General features: G+C 41.1%; 1 protein-coding gene across 2 annotated transcripts in view; it reads left to right on the top strand.

The window, feature by feature from the left end:
* Positions 1-21070, top strand: part of LOC146811144 (uncharacterized) — a 217621-nt gene that overhangs the window by 18083 nt on the left and 178468 nt on the right. For both annotated transcript variants that reach the window (XR_014966688.1, XM_085618211.1), the window contains exon 4: positions 11234-11293. Coding sequence is in view for 1 of the 2 variants with exons in the window: in XM_085618211.1 (XP_085474337.1) it covers positions 11234-11293 (60 nt within the window). In the remaining variant the exon portion in view is untranslated. The remainder of the gene's footprint in view (positions 1-11233; positions 11294-21070) is intronic.

Below are 21070 nucleotides of genomic sequence, written 5' to 3'. Positions count from 1 at the left end.
TTGACAACATAAAAAAACATACTCTGTTTTTTTCTGAGCACACTGTCTTAAATCTTGTAATCACATCTTCAAAACTATCAACTGTAGTACCTGTGTCCTGTTCTGCAGCTCCTCCTATTATCAACTCTTCATTTTCCCTAGTGTCCTGTTCTGGACCAAAGAAACAAAACTGGGCATCATCACAAACCTTTCTCACCTCTGCCACATTACCATGCAAAAGTGCCCTCTTCAATTCTTCTAAACATAAAGCAGGAGTTTTCACAAAGTACAGCCTCCTAACAAAAGGTTGCATTGTTGAGTGGTGTATAGCTATCATCCTGAAAAGATAAAAGGTGCTTTGGCACACTTTCCTTGATAAACATGCAAGGTACTGTCCCTGTAAATTTGTAAGCTTTATAACCTTACAAGGATCCAATACTTGTAAAGTACTTATTTTGTGTTTGAAACTTCACCTTTGAAAGATAAGTAGAAATATTCTTAATATATCAATGGACTGCTGTCAAATACTACAAACAGTACTACAATTCCATTTGTATATAGGGGTCTGATTGTGCGATCCCTGTACCTCTTCTGCAATAACTTGTGTTACATTTCTAGGTACAATCACCTCTTTCACTATAGGAGTGCCATTCTTCATTTCATAATATTTTCCTGTTTTATCAATAGCATGAACTAATGTGTTATCCTGGAGATAGCTTTCTTCATCAAATAAATGCTCTATGCTAGAAGTATGTATATATTCCCCACTAAAACCTATACAAAAGTTGTTTATATCCCCTAATCTTTTCTTCTGGTTTTGTCTCCTCATACACAACACAATTTTAACAAGTCTTCATTCTATTTATAATCCAAATGAAAAGATTCCTCTTCAAAGCTAAGGCCTTATCACTACTCCCTCAAATCTTTCTTTCTGCTTCAGTGCCTCTCTCCTTCTACTGAACTTCTTCATATTTTTCAGTAGATTTACAACCATTCCAATACAAAACATCCTGGTTCTTATTTCCTTAAACTGATTCTGTCTCTTGGTTAAGATGTGTCCACCTTTGTTACATTATTTCCTGTCCTTGCACCATACAATTTTTCCACTCTTATTCTTTATCATAGTTTGGTTTTTACTTTCATTATTTTGTAATCTTAGCAAATGGCTGCGTACATTTTAAAGAAATGTCTTTGTTCTCTTACTAGTAGATCTTTTTTCTTTCACCACTTATTCTACATTTTGCCCCTTTTGTGTCTCGGTTCTGCATAGACCCTCTAGTTGCTTGTGTTGCTTTTCACTCCAAGTTTTTGTGGGCATTCTAACTGTTTGTAGTTATGTAGATATTGTTCTGTAAAAAAAGGATATTTACAATTTTATTCTAGCCAACACACCAACTACTTTACTCCTGACTTACACATAATACAAAAACAGTTTTTATGTTATCCTGCAGTTTTAAATATGCAGTTAAGCTGGCTATATAACTACATACGCTTACTTCAATATACCAAACACAAACCAAAACACAAAACTCAGGGGTATTTGTACAAGAACAGCCGCTAACTAACGCTAACGCTAGTTAGCAGAAGTTTTCTTAACGCGGCCTATCACCAAAAACTATCACCCTGTTAGTGATGTATTTACAATATGTCGCTAAATGGAGATAGTTTCAGGTAGCCACGGTGAAAATTGCCACTATCACTAGTGTGAAGGCGATACAAATTCTGATGTTAGTGGGTGAAAACTGACGAAAGGCCCAATAGCGGCAAAAAAACTCACGTTAGGCAGCCCAATGCTTCTAAAGGCAAAAATAGCCTATAAGTCCACCTCCAAGGAAAAATAGGAAACAATAACAATGGAATGCAGAATGGAGCAGCTAGGACCAAGTGCAGCACAGATCAACAATCCCCCAAAGTCCACCAACAGCCAGGATCACCAGCCAGAGTCCCAGAGGAAGAGGAAATGCAGGGCTACAATCATGGAAAGAGGTGCATCGCTGGGGAAAACCAGTGATGCATCACTTATTATTTCGCACTCCTTGCAACACCATAGCATCTAAAACTTTGAAAAGCCAGCCAGTCTCTGGTGTCCGGAGGCCTCGCTGGGCCTGCGCATGGGACCTGGAGTAGGATGCAGAGGTGCTGTGGATTTGCTGGGCCATGGCGGTAGACATTGAGGCATAGGCAATCAACCTTACCTGGTGGTGAAGTCTGCCAGGTCTCACGGAGACACATTGCTGACCTGTGTGAGAAGACCGCCTGGTGCCTATTTGAGCTGTGATTGGTAGAGGTGCTCCTATGTACCAACATAGGGAGGTCTGCATCTCATACCACGCACCACCACCACACTGGGATGCATGGAGGAGATTACCAATGGTGGCCCGTGCCTCTCTGCATCACAGGCCGGAGTATGTTGCACTGGCTGGACGCTGGGGAGGGTGAGGCCACTGAGCTGCACCAAAAATGTGTGGCAGGAGCGCTGCAATTTCACACCTAATGGGGCCCTCTTGCATCACCTGCATTGGGAGGTTCCCCAGTGGACTTGGTGGTGACTGCTATACCGAGGCTTGTGAAATACCACCTGGCTGAGGCTCTTGCTGGGTGAGTCCTGCTGGCTGTTGGAGAGAGTGCTGCAGATTGCGCAACGATGCCAATGGAGAAGGTCCGGGGGTCGAATCGGCCCAAGGCCAAGCACCTGTGGGTGACCACCCCCTGTGGCGGGTCCTCCCCTGTGGCAGAAAAGCGTCACCCCACTGCTTTCAAGCAGTGCAAGAAGAGAAAACATAACATGATTTTCTGATGTACTCATGCTATATTTACTTTGCTGGCAGGAGGGTGTGTGGGGCTGCTCTACTCACGGAGCAGGTCAAGGGCGGAGTGGTATGCCCACTCAAGTGTGCAATGACTGTTTGGTTGGCCCTCTCAAGCCGCCCAAAGCAGTCATGCACACTTCCCTGTTTGCAATGCAGGCTGCATTACAACCTGCATGAAGTACATGCCCACCCCTCCAGCCCCTAACTAAACGCCCCTTGTCACGGCGCTCAAGAACAAATACAATGCCGTATTGCAGCATTGTTATTGACTTAGGGAAGGGAGCCTGGCTGCCTGCTCCCTGTTCCTGGAAGCAGACTCAGGAGAGCAGGAGCACAGAAGACACAGGACCCAACCTCGAGGTAAGAATTATTTAAAAATATATTAACAACCCACATCCCCGCCCCCTCCAGTGTCCTTTCCCAGCTGTCAAGTCCCCCCATAGCACCACTTAATGGGGGCTGTTTGCCGCCATGTGCAGTGGGTGTACCAACGGAAAGCCCATCTGCATTCGTCCGCCACTGGACTGCACCCAGCACCAAGGACCCTTCCTTTCGAACACTCCAATGCTACAACGCTAACACCCCTGGACACCACACCGCCTGCCATCTAGCAGCACTGTAGAATTCTCTTGCACCCTGCTCCTATCGAAACTGCAAACTCACCTTCTGCCACATCAGTACACCAGCGCCTCGTGCCACCCAGCCATCCAACAACACAGCTGAATGGCTCAATTGCATCATTCTCAAGGTGTGGTCCCTCCAAAAACATGCAACAGAAATCTGGGACCAACTCAATGCCACCTATTCAGACATCTCCTTCTTCACGGAAACCTGGACCAATCTCCGCTCTGGAACGGACATCGCCATCATCATCCTTGACGGCTACAAATTCACCTGCATGGACCACCCCGACCACACAGGAGTAGGCATTGCCATTGTCTATAAATGCAGATATGTCACAAAATCACAAAAAAAAGCAGACAGTCAATGCCCACCGGCACATTAAAAAATTATAACTATAGAATTCCATTTGAAACATTGCACTGCATATATTACTATATATAAATGCTTCTTTAAAAGACATGTTTAAACTCATGATTTTGTACTGAGTTTCTTTAAAAAAAATCTTGGATTTTTTTTTTCAGTTTTCATGGTTAGTTAGGGCCTCAAGATGATGTCATTAGCAGCGATGATCGCGGCTTTCCCATAAAGTGTAAAACACATCTATTTACACATATTACAGTATTTTACACACTAGGGGTTGATTACTGTATTCTCTAGAGCCATGTTTTTGTAGAGAGTTTGTATAAAAACCATCTCTCAAACCTATTTTCCATTTCATTCCAGTCGCATTGATATCTGTAATACTGACCATCACAAATATGTTGCAAAAATACAAAGCAAAAGCAGGAATTCATTAGTCACCAATAGACTCAAAAGTTATAACTATATAATTCATTCAAACCATTACACTAGATAAATCACTATCTAAATAAACTCTAAAAAATCATTTATCAGTCTCTCAATATCTCTATAACAGTGTGTATTTATAATTCACTGGGTATGTCACTTGCTGCAAAAGTCTTCAACTAGGTCTGAGACTGGGTATATAATTCTGTGAGTGGGTGCGTCAGTAGCATCATGAGCCTTTCAGTGAGTCTGTGAGTGGCTGCATAAGTGTCTCAGTGGGTCTGTCTATCAGTGGGTGTGTGAGTGCAAACATAAGTGTCTCAGTGGGTCTGTTATTCAGTGTGTGAGTATGTGAGTGGCTCTGTGAGTTGTTGCATGAGTGTCTGAGTGGGTCTGTGACTGGGTGCATAAGTCTCTGAGTAGGGCTGTGAATTGGTGCATCAATCACTCAGTGGGTGTGTCAGTGGAAACATAAGTGTCTCAATGGGTTTGTGCGTGGGTGTTTAAGCATGTGAGTGGGCCTAAGAGTGCATGTATGAGTCTCTGAGTGGGTATGTGAATTCGGTACATGACTGTGATTGGATCTATGAGTGGGTGCATACATTTCTGAGGAGGTCTGTGACTGGGTGCAAGAGTCTCTGAGTGGGTCTATGAGTGAGTGCATCAACCTCTCAATTGGTGTGTGAGTGGAAGCATTAGTCCCTTAATAGATCTGTGAGTGAGTGCATGAGTCTTTGAGTGCATCTTGGAGTGGTTGCATGAGTCTCTGAATGCTTATGTGAGTACACACATGGGTCTCTGACTGAGTCTGAGAGTGGGTGCATTAGTGTCTGATTGGGTATGTGAATGGGCGAGTAAGTTCCAGTTTGAGTCTGTAACAGTGACTGGCAATAAAAAAAATGAATTTCGGACACATAATTTGTGTCACCAACACCCCTATTTCTCAAACATGGGGTCAGAGTACCTCCACCCTGACCTTTTTTTTTTGTTAGCTTTTACAGATATATTTTTCAGCCCTGGGAACAGTTCCTGATCGATAAAATGGTGGCTGCAACTTCCTGTTCAGGTTGCGTCCAGCCAATAACCATGATCACTGTGAAACCATCACAAAATATCAGTGACCAGAGATATCACTATTTTGTTTGGATTTAATGCCACAAAAACTACTGAATGTATTTACACCAAATACCCAAAAGGCACTTCCTCGAACCAACATCTACCTCCCTGGCAAATTTTGTGTAAGTCCGCTCAGTGGTTTGGGCTGTAGGTGTGGCTAAAGCATCCTATGGGAAATTACCAGTACAAATGTACCCCTATTTTGCACCCCTATTTTTAAATCCCTACTACACACATCAAACCCAAACTTTCCATGACATGCAGAACCCACTTTGAAACTTTTTTCAAAATTTCAAGAATAGTAGTCAAACGACTCCAAAGTTATAGGCAAGCCAATAAATGCTTTTTCTATGGAAACTAGATCCTAACTATAACTACATATATATTTATATGTATATATATCATAAACTGAAATTGCGTACACTGGAGTGGGGTATACTGGAGTGCTAAAGAGTAGATTAGCATAAAGTTTAGTGGTGTACAATGTGCTTAAGTAAAGTGGGGTGTGGTACAGTGCATGGCTGTAAAGTTTAAATGGAGGAACATATAACAGGGGCAGGAGTTTGGCAAAGGTTCACAGACATTTATCAAACGGGTGCAAAGGTATTACAGGGTTTTTTTTTTAAACCCCTATCCCTGGTGACCCTAACTATAAATACAGAGTACAGCTACAGCTATTTGCCACACTACACTAACTATTACTCGCCTCTCTACCATGCACTGTGTTCTGGCTAGAAATATAATTTCTCATGTCATTAGTGTTTTATGTTCTCCAATAACTTCACAGGCTATAACTTAGGTAATATCCAAGGGTGTAGGTAGTGCATGGAGAAGGGGTGAGTTATAGTTAATGTAGTTTGGTGAGTGAGGTGACAAGACTGTGTACGGAGGTGCGTGAATGATATTACCTGAAAGGTGGTGTGTAAGTATACATTTGAGTGAAAAGTATGGTGTACAGTAATATGAACATGGTGTGTAAATGCTAATTTCAACATTTGGTTGTGCATTGTAAGATGTGTCGGTTAGAAAGGAGTGCTGTGTCAAGTGAAAGTTCCTTTTCAACTCACTCATTTGTCCATATGAATTCTGCAATACCCCTTTATAACAGGTTTGCAACACTACGAAATCTGGAAGCATGCGACTGACTAAACAATTCCTTAAAAACACCATCTGATCCAGATAATACCAACAACATAGCAATAAATAGTTAATGATTTAAACTACTTAAAAATTATGTCCTGGAATAAAGTGGACTATAATCAGAAAAGAGCTGACCCTGATTAGCTAGCATTGGTACTACAGCATGATATCATATGCTTCCAAGAAACATGGGAAATTGGTGACATCCATATAGATGGCTATTCCTTCTACCTCACCCTTACACCACCCTCTGCTGCTGGTCGACACAGTGGGGGACTATTAACCCTTGTGTCTAATGCAGTGGGACCTAAGATAAAGATGTTTGTAGCCACCTCACCGTACTATCAACTACTATTATGTGAAGTATCTAAAGAGCAGGACTGGTGCTATTGGATTATTATCAATTTCTACAACAACAACTTAGGTATTAATATGCCAACATTATTTTCCCCCCTGGAAAGGGATATTAACCTGCTCATTAATTCCCATCCCAAAAACCTTGAAATAAACCGGGTGTGTGATTTTATTTCCCATAACTGTAGGCAGATGGCCACTACAGCCTGTAATATGATTGATAATTATGGGGAGAGGCCTCTTCATTTTAAACATAATGAGTATGGATATTGTCTTAATAGACTACTAATAACCCTCAATCTTGAGATTATTAACCCCCCCCAACGATACCACAGGCCAGTTACATTCTACGTTCTCTTCTGGGTCCTACTACTCAGTATAGGACTATTTACTGACCTCTGCGATTATTAGAGCATGTTTCTTGCATACAAAAATAACTTTTTATGCTTTTATTGACCATACGGCGATCACTACATATATCCAATTTGCCCAATGACCAAAATCCACTCAGAATCCTTTACCTCGACCCCTTATTGGTAAGAAAAATTGAGTCACTCTAAAATTGGAAAACGTTAATACCCAACATTTTATTGGAGTTGTTCTGTTTAAAATGAAAGAAGACATTTATTAGTGCTTAGATTTAAATCCATTTGATATAACAACACTTTTAGCCTTTAATCACATTTTAGTGGAAATCAAATGAAAGTATTTTTTGTCCAAAAACACACAACCCACAAAGGTAGGCAAGGTAGTTTATTGGTGTTTGTTCAAAAGCCCTAAGATTACTCCATACAGCTTTGCGATCGATCTCATGAGACATCACCCTGGTGAGATCCCTTTGCTATAAATACAAATCGGCAAGATCAGCAAGAGTACGGGCATTGAAAAAGGAGGAATGGGAGAAATTACGAAAAACAGCCGTAATGCTAGATAGCAAAGGGTTCTGGAGTGTAATCAATGCCAATTTTTTAATAGTAAATACAGACATTACCCTAGATATGCATGTACCGAAAGATATCTTGGTGGCCCACTTCAAAACAGTATTTAGAAATGATGATGAGGTACCCACTTTGCCTACACCTCTTACAAAGCCTCCTACCATTTAATCTTGAATTAATAAATCATGCCTTGACACAGTGCACTAGGCTAAAAGCACCGGGCCCTGATTGAGTCCCAGTAGATTTCTTCCTAGATAACCAGGAACTTTGGGACCCACTCCTTACTAATGTTTTAATGTCATAATAAGGATGGGTGTATTACCCTCTTGGAAGAAGACAGGTATAATACCTATTTTTTTAAAACGGGATATGGCCAACCCAAAAATCTACAGACCAATCGTGTTATTGGATTCTACGGCCAAATTATTGGGCTGGCTTCTTTTTAAACAGATTGGAGGACTGGGCTACTGAAAGGAATATCATAATTCCCTCAAAATATAGGTTCAGACAAGGAAAGGGAACATTCGACCAATGTCTAAATCTTAATTTGATCATAGCTAAATATATCACAATCAAGACCGGCCATTTGTACATGGCCTTAGTGGACCAGTTGGCCTCCTTCGATTTTGTTGTCCATTCCAAGTTGTGAAGTGTTATGGAAGAAATGGAAGCCGACGTAACAATATGCAATGTTATCCATGGTATGTATGCTGACACTACTGCTTGCCTCAGATATGGTAGAGAGGGTGAGTGCATGAGACACTTTTAACATTACCCAAGGAGTCAGACAGGGATGCGTTCTTGCCCCATTTTTATTTGCCTTACACATGAAGACCCTGAAGGGATCCACTAGGGACGTCCCCAGTGTAACTCATCCCCTATTTGCATTCCCTATTATGCAGATGACTTGGTGCACATACCGGCAGTGCAGTTAAAAAACTTATAGGGGATTATATAAACTTTATTGGGAACCTGGCCCTAAAAGATAATGAATCAAAGTCTTTTGTTCTTGTTGCAGGCAAAAAGTTTAAGAATTATCCCGAAATGTGTATCAAAGGGGGAACGCTTGAGGTTGTGGACTCTTTTTAATTACCTAGGGGTGACGTTTGACCAGGAGAATAATTGGCAAAGTATGGTAATCAACAGGGGCCTGCAAATGGAAAGAACCATTGGAGGGCTCTTCAGCTTTATACAAAGACTTGGTTCAAAACCAACTGACACTATAAAAAAGATTTACCAGGCAAAGGTAGTGTCAGTTGCAACATATGGGGCAGCTATATTGGGCCTATGTGATATATCTAAACTCCAAATTTTAGAGGATAACTTTTTGCGGAGACTAGGTTCTCTTCCACAACCCTGCTCTTCATATAATATAAACTGCAAATGTAATTTCGCCTATATTACAGACCGGATTTGAATTGTCCCTATCTTACTTTGGCATTCAGTCTGGAAAAAAGAAAAACTCAATCTAACCAGGGACATTGTAAAAGATTGCCTGAAACCAATACCTTTTAACACAGAGGATAGATGATTTCATATTTTCATATTTAACATCAGTCTCCAACTATCAGCATAGATACATACTGCTGCAAATCCGGTTGCAATATATTCCCTTGATGCTAGGCCATCCTGCCAACACATATTCTAGTAATGCACTGCCACCTTGTCTATGTGATGGTCAATCCTCCCAGAATGACCTCAATTTCCTGTTCTTTTGTGACTTATACGTGGATGAAAGGAAAAGATATATTCTACCACTCATGCGTAATCTCAGTTTTAGCCAAAGACACCCAGCGTTGTATTATCTTCAACTATTGTCACACCCTTTTGTTTGATATTGTGTAGCCTCATTCCTCCTGTCTGCCATAAGAAGAAGAAATATAATAGCACATTAATTGAACATGGATGATTGTTTGTTTACATAGAGAGAGGGGCGATGCAAAGGATGAATGTCATAATTATGAGATACCTTTTACAATTTGTACAATTTTAACATTGCTAACGCTCTGCACATCATTCGATATTTTAATATTCATATTGTAATTGCTCAATTGTTCTTAAAATACTTTTTATGCCATATTTAGGTGCCGATTCCGATCCTGGAGAAACCGGGTATGAACCGTCGGACGGAGCATTTTCTCCGTCCGACTCGTACCCCCACCCGTGTATGTGCACTGGGGGTTTGTGCCGTACATACACGGGTGGAGGTATGGTGCGTATGTACACTGGTGTACATACACGGGTGGGGGTACGGGCATACGTACACTGGTGTACATACACGGGTGGGGGTACGGTCCGTACGTATGGGGGTGTACATACACGGGTGGGGGTTCGGCGCGTACTTACGGGGGCTGGGGGGGGTTCGGCGCGTACTTACGGGGGCTGGGGGGGGTTCGGCACGTATGCGGGCACATGTCTCCATGGTTGCTATGGGAGTTCGGTCCGTACGGTGTTTTTTCCATACGGTTGTAACATCGGATGCACGGGACGGATCGTACTTGCGCGCTCGGACTTCACTTTTCACATTTGTACGGTAAATCATCCGGGGACATGTCGGACACATTTTCCGACCCGAGGACGTGTGGGGAAATGTTCCCAATGCCATTCGTATGGACTTTTTCCCATACAAATCGTACTTGGCAGTTTGTACGGCACTTGTACGATTCGTACGGAAAAAAATCCGGATACGATTCGTACGGGGGAATTTTTTCCAGGATAGGAATCGGCCCCTCGGTGTCAAATTAAAGTTATAATGACTGACTGACTGACTGACTGAGTGTGTAGGTATTGCATAAATAATTCATTTAAGAGGCAAGTATAACTATTGAATTTTTAATGTTTGTGGAGCTTAATTTAGGTTTGTACACCCAACCTAACAAAAGCTTCACTAACTATAACTGATGTGTAATTTAGTTTTTTTGTGTGTGAAATGCGTGTGTGTGTGTGTAAAAACAAATTCCATGGTGGTACAGACATTTATATCCTATGAAGTATTTCAGCTCCACCGAATCTTAATCACATGGAGCCATGTCTGATTTCAAATGCTTAAATGATACATTAAACTACCACAGTAGAACAAATAGAGTACCATTTTCTCATAGATAAACAACACTGATTAGTGACTAAAAAAAAATATCCCAGTGATATTGAAGCTTATAATAAAGTGATGCAAGTTAAATTCACATATATAAATAGAAATTGAAATACTCGCATAAATTATTCACAAAGAAAACAATGATATCAGCTCCACAATCCATATTGGAACATGTCTAGTACCCCAATCAGGATGAAGTATTCATATAAAGGCAAATGCATAAATCACCAAAACTCTCTCAGAAAATACGTATCTGATTACTTTTTATCTTTCCTGGTATCTCTCCCTCTTCCCTCTTTATAATATTATGTATAAGTATAGCTATGCATTGCAAAAATGTAATTTTATTCTTTATTTTCTGGATAGTCAACTCTCTTATCTTTCTCTTTAAGGATCCGGAAAAAGCAAAGGAAAGGACAATAGAAGTTTTGGAATCAATACAGGCCTTGATTGTAAGTCATCAATATTTTATTATCCATTCTTAAAGATTCAGTGTGCATATATGTCAATTGAAGGAATGACTCCAAGAGTCAGGATTCTCATCCAGACAATACTCACACCCTATTATGACTTTGATATCATTGAAATCTTGGAAGTCTAAATGTTAGCTCTATTAAATGGAAAAGTACAATATTGTGCATTGGCCATTCGTATGATTTGTAATGCCATCCCATGCAAGTACTTTCACTAGATGTCATTATTGTAGCATATGTCTTTCTACATTCATGATGTTCCATTCGTCTGTGTATTGCAGCAATACACACAGACTTTAAACAACCATTGCAATGCAGTCATTACAACACACTACCTTTACAACATGACTGCATTTACATTGCATGCCATTACAACGCAGGCATTACAATGCATGTCACTACAACGCATGCCATTACATTGCATACCATTACAACGCATGCCATTACAATGCATACCAATACCAGGCATGCCATTACAACGCTTTATAAGGTAAGTAATGGTGATTGTTTTTGTTTTAGGGTGGGTATGGGCTTGGGGGTATATGGGAATAGTGATTTTTACCCCTACACTATCCAACACTTACCCTACTGTTACACACATTCGAGTGGGAATAGTAATTTTTACCCCTGCACTATCCAACACCTACCCTACTATTGCATTCACTGGAGTGGTAAAAGTATTTTTTACCCCTACACTATCCAACACTTACCCTACTGTTACCCTAAAAGTATTATGCTTTGTAATGGTATACATTGTAATTGAATGCGTTGTAAAGGTAGTTTCTAAAAATGCGTAGTATGGCATGCGTTGTAAAAACATGCAATGTAATGGTAGTTGCAATGTAAAAACTGCATTGTAAAAGCATGCGTTGTAAATGTTTGCGTTGTAATGTCATATATTCTACCCAGACACAAGCAAGCACAGCCACACATATTCAAGCATGCACTTTTACACATTAATACATGTATTCACACAAATGCTGAATGAAAGGGTGAGTTACTAAATACTTAGATTGACAACCACTTGAAGAGTGGGTGATTTGTGTATGATTTCAGTAATTTTCTGAAAACACATGGCACATGGGTGTCATAACACCTTTCAGAGGGCTGGGGGCAAGCAGGAGCTACTGGGACCATCCATATGGGTTAAGGCCTTTTACTCCTGATGTCCTGGAGCTCGGGTTTCTATTGATCCTGATCAGCTAAGCCTAGTACCCCTTCAGCACTTGTCTGTCAATAGTAGTGTAGGTCGAGCCGCCCAAGGCTTTTCAGGGGCTAGGTAGATGCATCAGGTGAACACAGTCTAACAACTCAAAATATGTTCAATAGCAGCAATAAATGATTGTCCATTCAAATCCTTGCATTTATATACAATCACAAAGTATAACATGGCATACACAAATAATACACACTGTCTCATGAAGTTAGGGCTCTAGTGTTCAAAAATGGGTCCTTGAGTCCACTTACCTCTCACTACTGGTAGTTGCTATTCCCCATTCGCTATAGGTGACATTCAAGTGAAGCCCCCATAGTAATCAAAGTCTCAGGAGTCTCACTCCGACTCTTCCAAAAGTCAAACATGTTCCAGCACCCAAAGCACTATGTAGCAGAACAAAGTTCTCTGGCGCCTTACGGATTAGTCTTCTAAGCTCCTACAGGGGTTGCTCTACTGGAGTCCTTAGAAGCATTTCTGCATCATACGTTGCAGAGGGCTGCAGCAGATGCTGATGGTGAGTAGAACTCAGCTCTGCATGGACAGAGGAAAGGCTTCCATGGTGCTTCCTCCGGTGAGGCAGTAAGTTCCTCTGATCCTCCTGGTGGGGGAGACAGTCACTTGGCTTTTGATCCTCTGTTGGAGCTCAAGCCCGCACATGTCAGCACAGCACCCTCTCACCTCGACAATGGCTCAAATAGGCAATGTCCCTTGTTCTTCGCAGTTTCCCCATCCGGTGTATGGTGTCAATGACCTTAATCCACACACTGGCAACAGCTCGATCAGCATGGCAGTACATTTGTTTTCATGGAAGTCACTATAGCAAACAGGGTCCCTGGCTTCACTTAGCACATGGACTATGGCCCCATCGGCGTGACAGTAATCATCATGATAGCGCCCTCTGACAAACGGGGTCACTGACTTCACTCTGCACATAGGCTAAAGCCGCGATTGGCATGACAGTAATGTTCACAGCGGCCCCTTATGACATACGGAGTCACGAACTTCACTCTGCACATGGGCTACGGCCCAATTATTGCAGCAACTATTTACTCACTTCTCACTGTGGTGATCGCCTTGCCAGGATCCCGTCTGAAACACTCTCCCTCCAAGCACTCTCCTGATCTTCATTGGGCACATTGATCTTGCAAAACAGACATTGAAGGGTGCTCCAAGCTCCAGGGATAAGTGGTCTTGGATTCCTTTAGTGATGTCCCAATACCCAGTTGGGAGGCTGGCAGGCCTTATCCTCCATCACAGGCAGAAGTATTACAGAGCTACCCTCCTCCACAGCCCAACTGACTGTTTGACATTTGACAATTTTGGGGGCATCAAGCTCCCCTTCCTATAGTCCATTTACAAACACAAAATGTGATTTAGAGGCTTTGAAGTTAGTATTGGAGGAGTGCTTCCCCAATATCTATCCTGCTTTTTCACCAGAAAGCAATCTATCACATCAGGAGTGACTCCAAATCTAATAGCAGCACAACACAGGCCATTGGAGTGACCAGAGGGTCATATCTGGATGTCGGCCAGAGTGGTATGTTCATCACAATGCCTACACCAAGCCACAGCGTTACTTTTTATGATTCTTTTATCTACACCAGCTCCTCCCTCAGATGTGCCCAGGCCACTTTCCAGTCACATATCCCTGAACCAAAAGCTGTTTGAAGTGTACTAAAGAGCCTGGCTCTTCTTCTTCCAGGGTGTGTTTCCCCCAGCTCTCAGGAATGCAGTAATATACAAATCTGTTGGGGAAAATACTTCTATTTCTACATGCTTCTCCAGTCAGTCCTGGGTCTCTCAAATTTGAATCCAGTTTGTATCCTTGGCAATAAAGGGAAAGCTGAAGGTGACAAACAGTGGGGTTCCTACTACTCAGGGTATAAAACGTACCACCGTTGGTCACTCTTATTTGACATTGTTACATTTTTACAATGCTCAATACCACCCAAACAATCTTAGCACATTCAGGTCATGGGGTTGTTACTAAGAAAATTGCAGGGTACTAACATACTATCAGTGGACATTGTGGTGGCTAGAGACTTTAATGTCCTTTTGTGTGGGGATCTCAGGGTGAGGGGGAACAGGAGGTGGCTACAGCCTGTATGTTACTATCAAGCCATCAATTTGAACATACACCCCATGAATTGTAAATATTTCTTTATATTGTGAAACGTTTATGGTTCTTTGAAACAAAATAAAGGTATTTCTGACTTGACTTGAACATATACTTCAAGTTTTTTTGCTGAACAGATTGTTGATTGAGTTTAATCTAGTATTTATCCTGGAGAAGATTGCCCCTACTGTGAGAGCCTTATATCCAACATTTATAGGGCAGGGCTGTGAGATATTTATTGACTGTTTGTACTTTGCTCTTCCCACTAATTACTAAGACAGAGATACCTATGAGCCCCTTCAGTGACAATAAACCAGTGTGTATGTGTTTAGGTCAGTCCACCTTGCTTCAAAAATGCCCAGTGGGATCAGGTGGTATTACTGCCATTATGTGGCGGGGGAGGAGATTGACATGGTCTCAGTTGGACCCTGATATTCTATAGGGCATTATATACTCGCTATTAACTCAGCGTTTTTCTGGAGGATAGCAGTTTGCCTGGGGATGTTTTGGGGTATTTGCCTTTATATCCAAAGTGACGTCTAGTTTTCTGGAGGCCCAGTTATCTTGTGGCACCAAGGAAGGGGCCAGATGGTTTGATAATGGGTCTATCCAAGCACAAAAGTGGCTTATAAATGCTTTGAGTACCAACCCTGGAGATCCCACTCTTGTGAAAAATAGTCATTTCCAATATAGAGAAGAGCTTGTGCAGAGGAAGAATGTCTTAAGGGACATGGGATGGGAAGAACTGCTTAATGCCAGTACCCTAAGAAACATTTTCAAATTCTGGAAAATTTGTAAATAGTGCATTCATGGCCTCTGAATCCACAGTATTTCTGGGGTTACATATCACAGAGGACAGTTGGGTTTCCTTTTATGAGTAGTGTTTTGTATCTAAGATGTGTCTGAAGGAATGGAGGAGGGGATGTTAGTTGGGACTTCCAAATTGGTATTCTCCCTTTAGGAAGTGAAGACGTGAATAGCAGGGTTAACTAGGAGGAAGGCCCTTGGTCCCAATGACATCTCGCATATGTACATTGAGGATGCCAAAGTATGGGCCCCGGTTTTAGCCTCACTGGCTAATGTGGCAGTGAGGGAGAGACGGCCGCCATCATGGGCTTGTTCTCTTATTATCCCATTCTTTAAAAAGGGAGATAGGGACAACTCAGTGTGTTACAGACTTATTTCTTTCCTTGATTCTGTTGTGAAGACAGTTGGGTGTATGCTCTTGGACAGATAGGGGAAGTGGGCTGAGGACAATGATGCCCTACCAGATGTGCAGTTTGGTTGTCGCACTGGGAGTTCATTAGTTGACCAGTATTTAAATATTTTTATGATCTTAACTAAATACACTATGATTCACCCAGATTCTATCCATTTAGATTGAGTTAATTGACGGAAAATATGTCGGCTTATGTTGTCCAAGGGATTGGACCACGATATTGTCCTTGTCTTAAGAGATTTACATATGAATACCGCTGCTTCGGGTCATTATGTTAGTGATTTCAAATGTTCCCATAGATGTTTTATCAAAAGGGGGGTTAGCCTGGGCTGCATTTTGGCCTTATTTCCTTTTAATTTATATATCAATAGTTTGGAATAGGCCTTGATCGACACTGTTGCAATTGCCTGCATGTGGGAGCCCTGTGTTTGCAGGTGCTCTTATAATTCAGATGATACTATGCTCATGGTAAAAACAGCAAAGGGGTCATAGCCCCTGTTGGAATCATTTGCCAACTTCATGGAAGACATGGATTTGACAGTGAACATTCAAAAATCCTATATGATGGTGGTAGGTCCACGTAAGACTAAGATATGCATCTTTATGTTGGGGTACAGTGCTATCCCAAAGACTGGAGTTCTTTCCTATTTAAGATTGCTCTTTGACTCCCAAATCGTTGGCACCCATTGGTGAACAGAAAAAAAGGAAGATTTCATAAGGGCAAACTCAGCAGTGTGCAATTTTGCCTCTATACTTGGGAGGAGACCAATTCAGGCCCTATTACAATTGTATTTGGCTAAGAGTATCTCTAGTAGTTTAGGGAAGTGAAGTGTGGGAGTTTGTCGATCAGGCTGACTTGCAGTCTCTGGGAAATTCTTTTAAAAGATGTCTCCTATGTGTTTAGCACAGTGCTCTGCCATTTTCAGTTCATGAAGAATTAGGGGTGGGCTATATACAGACTTTGCACCCACTTTCGTTGTGGTTAGACCCATGGCAAAACTAAGCAAGGAGATTTTAAAAGACTCCATGTCCATTGATAGGTCTTTTCAAATTCATTGGCTCAAATATATTAAGGATCTTTCTCAGAGTTTAGGAAAGTGTGAGCTGTATAGCTCACTGTAGGGAATCATAAAGATGGAACGCAAATGGACCAAATCATTTGTTTTTTCCATAAGTCTTCGGCTAGAGAAGAGGGCGCTCTTATGAAACCTTGTATACGCAACAATATTTTATTAAAGTCTACCCTTGTTATTAATCCTTATCTTTCTATTGGCACATACAAGTGATTTTTATTGACTAGATTTAAGTTTGGGCTTTTACATTTTTGTGTTGACATATTCCCGGTGGAAGAATTAGGGTCACTCCCTTGAGCTCTGTGACTGTGACGGGTTGTCTCCACAGGATACCCTGCATTTTAAAATATTTTGTCATTTTTATGAGGTTCCAAAGAAGGCATTAATCATACCATTGTTAAAAGAAACGGAATTTCTGACAAGTGTGTACCACTTTCTTGTATTTACAATTGTTACCCGAAGTATTCATTTCTGTTGTGGTATGTTTTCTGAATGGCGCTATGAGATTGAGGAAAACTTTATCATCAATAGATTTTTATGAGCTTCTTTATGTATTTGTTTATATAAACATGTATTTTATTTGAAGTATTTTAATGTCTATGTTTGTGCATTTTTATGGATCTACTGTTGATTTAAGCTTTTATGGTTTTCTGCAAAGAACCGTATAAGGCGTGCTCTGATTTGATTTGAAATACAGTGTCTTCCATGTGTTGTACCATTCACAAGCATACATACAAACTGGCACATCCATGCAACCATGCAGCACTACACACTAAGTTGAAATAGGCTAAGGGTAAGTTAAGCATAGGGACGAGGAAATTTACATGAGAGAGCATGGAGGACTCTCTCCAGTGACATAGATAAAATGTCTTATTCACTTCTGGTGATCATTACAATCTTTGATGCATTGCCTGCTTGTCTGTTCATTTTGTTTAAACTTAGCTGCACAGACTTAAAGTATCAAGCTTTTTAGTGTCAGAGAGAATGGGAGGATCAGGGGAAGTGGTATTATGGTTCCTGATGCATTTCAAGATACCGCTGGTGTTGATTTAGGTTGTTCTGAAGCATCCTGTTGGGATAGTAATGTCCCTACATGGTATATGAATATATGGGTGAGTACCTATGACCTGAAGGCCTCTTGCATCTCTACCTAGCACTCTAACTTCTACTTTTGACCCTGGCATCATGCTAATCTACTGGGTGTGCAGTGGCCTAGTCCAGTCATTGAAAAAGTGAGCTACTGTGCTGTGGTCTAATGAGCCACACTACCCGTACCCTCAAAGTGAACAGAGAAATTCTGTGCCTGTTTGGATTATAGCATGTACGAAGTTGGTTGCATAATTTAATGTTTAGTAGTCTTATATCCTTGACCAGCTCTATATATCTGAGTAAAAGTCTGATCCAATCCCTCTAATGCAAATTTCTGCTGAAATGTTAAAACAAACAGCCTTGCATTGACATCCTGTGTGTATGTCATTGTGTGTGTGATTAAATAGTATGTGTGCAGTAGGATTTAACATAGCTTAAATGACGGAACAGTACAACATTCTCAGAGAGTGGAAGTGTATTGCATATTTTGCTGTGGCTCTGAATGGATATCCAGACATCAAAATAAGGAGGAATGAAACAGCGCTACCTTTCAAAAAGTCAATGAAGACTTTATTATCAAAGAGCTGCTCATTAGTTCTTCCTAAGCAATGCCATTTGGTAGATTGTTTGAATGAAGAGTGGACTGAAGTTTCTGCTGTTAAAAGCAAGTAAGTCTCTAGATCAGGTGTGCCTTTTTGTCTGTTCCTTATTGCTGCTCAGAGGGGCTGATCAAAGCAAGATGCAGAAACCTTATAGTTCTGTGTGCCTGTTTTCGGATTGAAGACCACCCCAATACAACCTGCTGTGAAAAACATTACTTTACATTAGATTGCGTCTGGAGAGTTGACTTAGTAGAACACTTTCAAGATAACCACCTCAAAACAGTTCAGAAGTTTGATATAGTGGATCCACATTGTGCTCAAGAAAAGGCATATGAAAATGGAACCCAGACCACTGCACTTTGTTCTAGTTCCATATTCTCCGAGACCAAGAAAAGAAGGGATCTGCAGAGTATTCGAAAGGCTATCGTGAGATCAAGGTTGCTATTTGACTACTAGCAAGTATCCAAGAAGTGAGGATCATAGTCTGCTCATTTTTTGGATGATCTAGGTGTCTGCCTAAAGCCTAGGAACTTGGTTGACGATTGAGAGGGAGAAGGAATGTGCATGGCCTTGCAAGAAGAGAGACTGCCCAGTTGGACTAGCCCAGCATGTTTCTGCCTGGCAAACCCCCATAGAAAGTAGACTGACTGAGAAAACAAAGCCAGGAGTGACCTGTGCTGTAGAGGGTCTCCTAGTTTCTCTCTATAGTTCCTGGTGAGAACTGTGGAAGTCTACGTACATCAACATATCAGCTGGAGGTAGCCAGTATCAGCCCAGATCAGGGCTGCATCTACCTTGCTGTATATATTGGCTGGCTTTTATCCTTTCTCTGCTCACTTTTAGGGAGCCATTTTTGCCTTTTAGTCTAAGCACTAAGAGTGGGTGTGTTTTCCAGCTTTCTTCTTCTCCCCTCATCTTTCCCTCTCATTGTCTCACTCCCAACTCTTCTGTAGTATATTATTCTCTTCCCTTCTTTTCTACTCATCTTCATCCTCTCTTTGCCTCTCACCTCTTCTTGTATCTCTCCTTTGTTCTCAACCTCATATTTTGTTTTTCTTTTACTCCACTCAGCAGTTTTCTTATTTTGCCCCTCGCTTTCTTCTCCCTTCCTCTTTATTATACTCTCCCCATCTCTATTTTCTGTCTCTCATCTTCTTCCGTCTCTGCCTTCCCATTACCCGTCTTTCTGTATCTCCCCATCCCATCACCTTCTGATTTTTACTTCTGCACACCTCTACTTTCCTTGCTCTTTTCATACATACATCTGTACTCAATCCAAAAATATCCCCTTAAACACATGCCAAACATCATATATATATATATATATATTCACTGAAAAAACCATAGGTTTCACACATGTTATAGTTAGCTGGACATTTTACTGATAAAAAACCAATGAAATTCCCCCGTTATAGTTACTGTAGGCAACTATAACTCACGCGACCGCAATCCTCTGCTGATGCTAATACTGTATTTAGACACTTATTTGCCCATGTCTTCTTCCATTAAATTTTAGCTATACATATATTACAAATAATTTTTTTTCATAAAGACACATATGTCATCAGCAGAGGATTACGGTCGCGTGAGTTATAGTTGCCTACAGTAACTATAACGGGGGAATTTCATTGGTTTTTTATCAGTAAAATGTCCAGCTAACTATAACATGTGTGAAACCTATGGTTTTTTCAGTGAATTAGCAAGGTTTTTTAAATGCTAATTCCTAACTATAACGTGTGTGAAACCTATGGTTTTTTTAAATGCTAATTTATTTATGTATTATTTTTTATATATTTATTTTACAATAAACTACGTATTAAAAATTAATATTTTTTTTTTTTTTGGTTTTCACCCTGCGAATTATTTTTTTTTTTTGTAAAAAAAATTTTTTTTTGGTGTTTTTCAGGGTGCGCGCACTGTGCGCGCACCCCCGCGATTTTTAAAAAAAAAACTTATTTTTTTTTGCCTTCGGGGTCCTTCAGGGACCCCCTGACAAAGGCTAGGGGGTCAGGAACTCTCTACCCTGCCCCCTTTTCACGTTCGCCACCTTCCTTTTTCACTCTCGCACTGAAAACAAACAAAATGGCGGCCGACACTTCCTGATTTCGACCGATTCGAACGTTGACTAACATGTACCCACCAATCAGAATTACGCTCGCGCACGTTAGGGTGCTCGCACGGTGCTCGCACGGTGCGCGCACCCTGCGCGCATATATATATATATATGCTTTTAAATGCTATTTTCTCCGGAAATACTGAACAGATTTACACCAGACCTGCAAAAGGCACTTCCTTGACCTTATGGCTACCTCTCTGCCAAATTTCAAGTAATTCTGTTTAGCCGTTCGGGCTGTAGCTGTGTCTAAAGGTCCTATGGAAAAATGCATGGGGAAAACGCGTTTTGGGACCCCCCTTTTATCTCAGCCCCCGCTTGACTAATC

Source organism: Triturus cristatus, chromosome 7, assembly GCF_964204655.1.
Source record: "Triturus cristatus chromosome 7, aTriCri1.1, whole genome shotgun sequence".
Lineage (NCBI taxonomy): Eukaryota > Metazoa > Chordata > Amphibia > Caudata > Salamandridae > Triturus > Triturus cristatus.
This window is presented reverse-complemented; position numbering and strand designations above follow the sequence as displayed.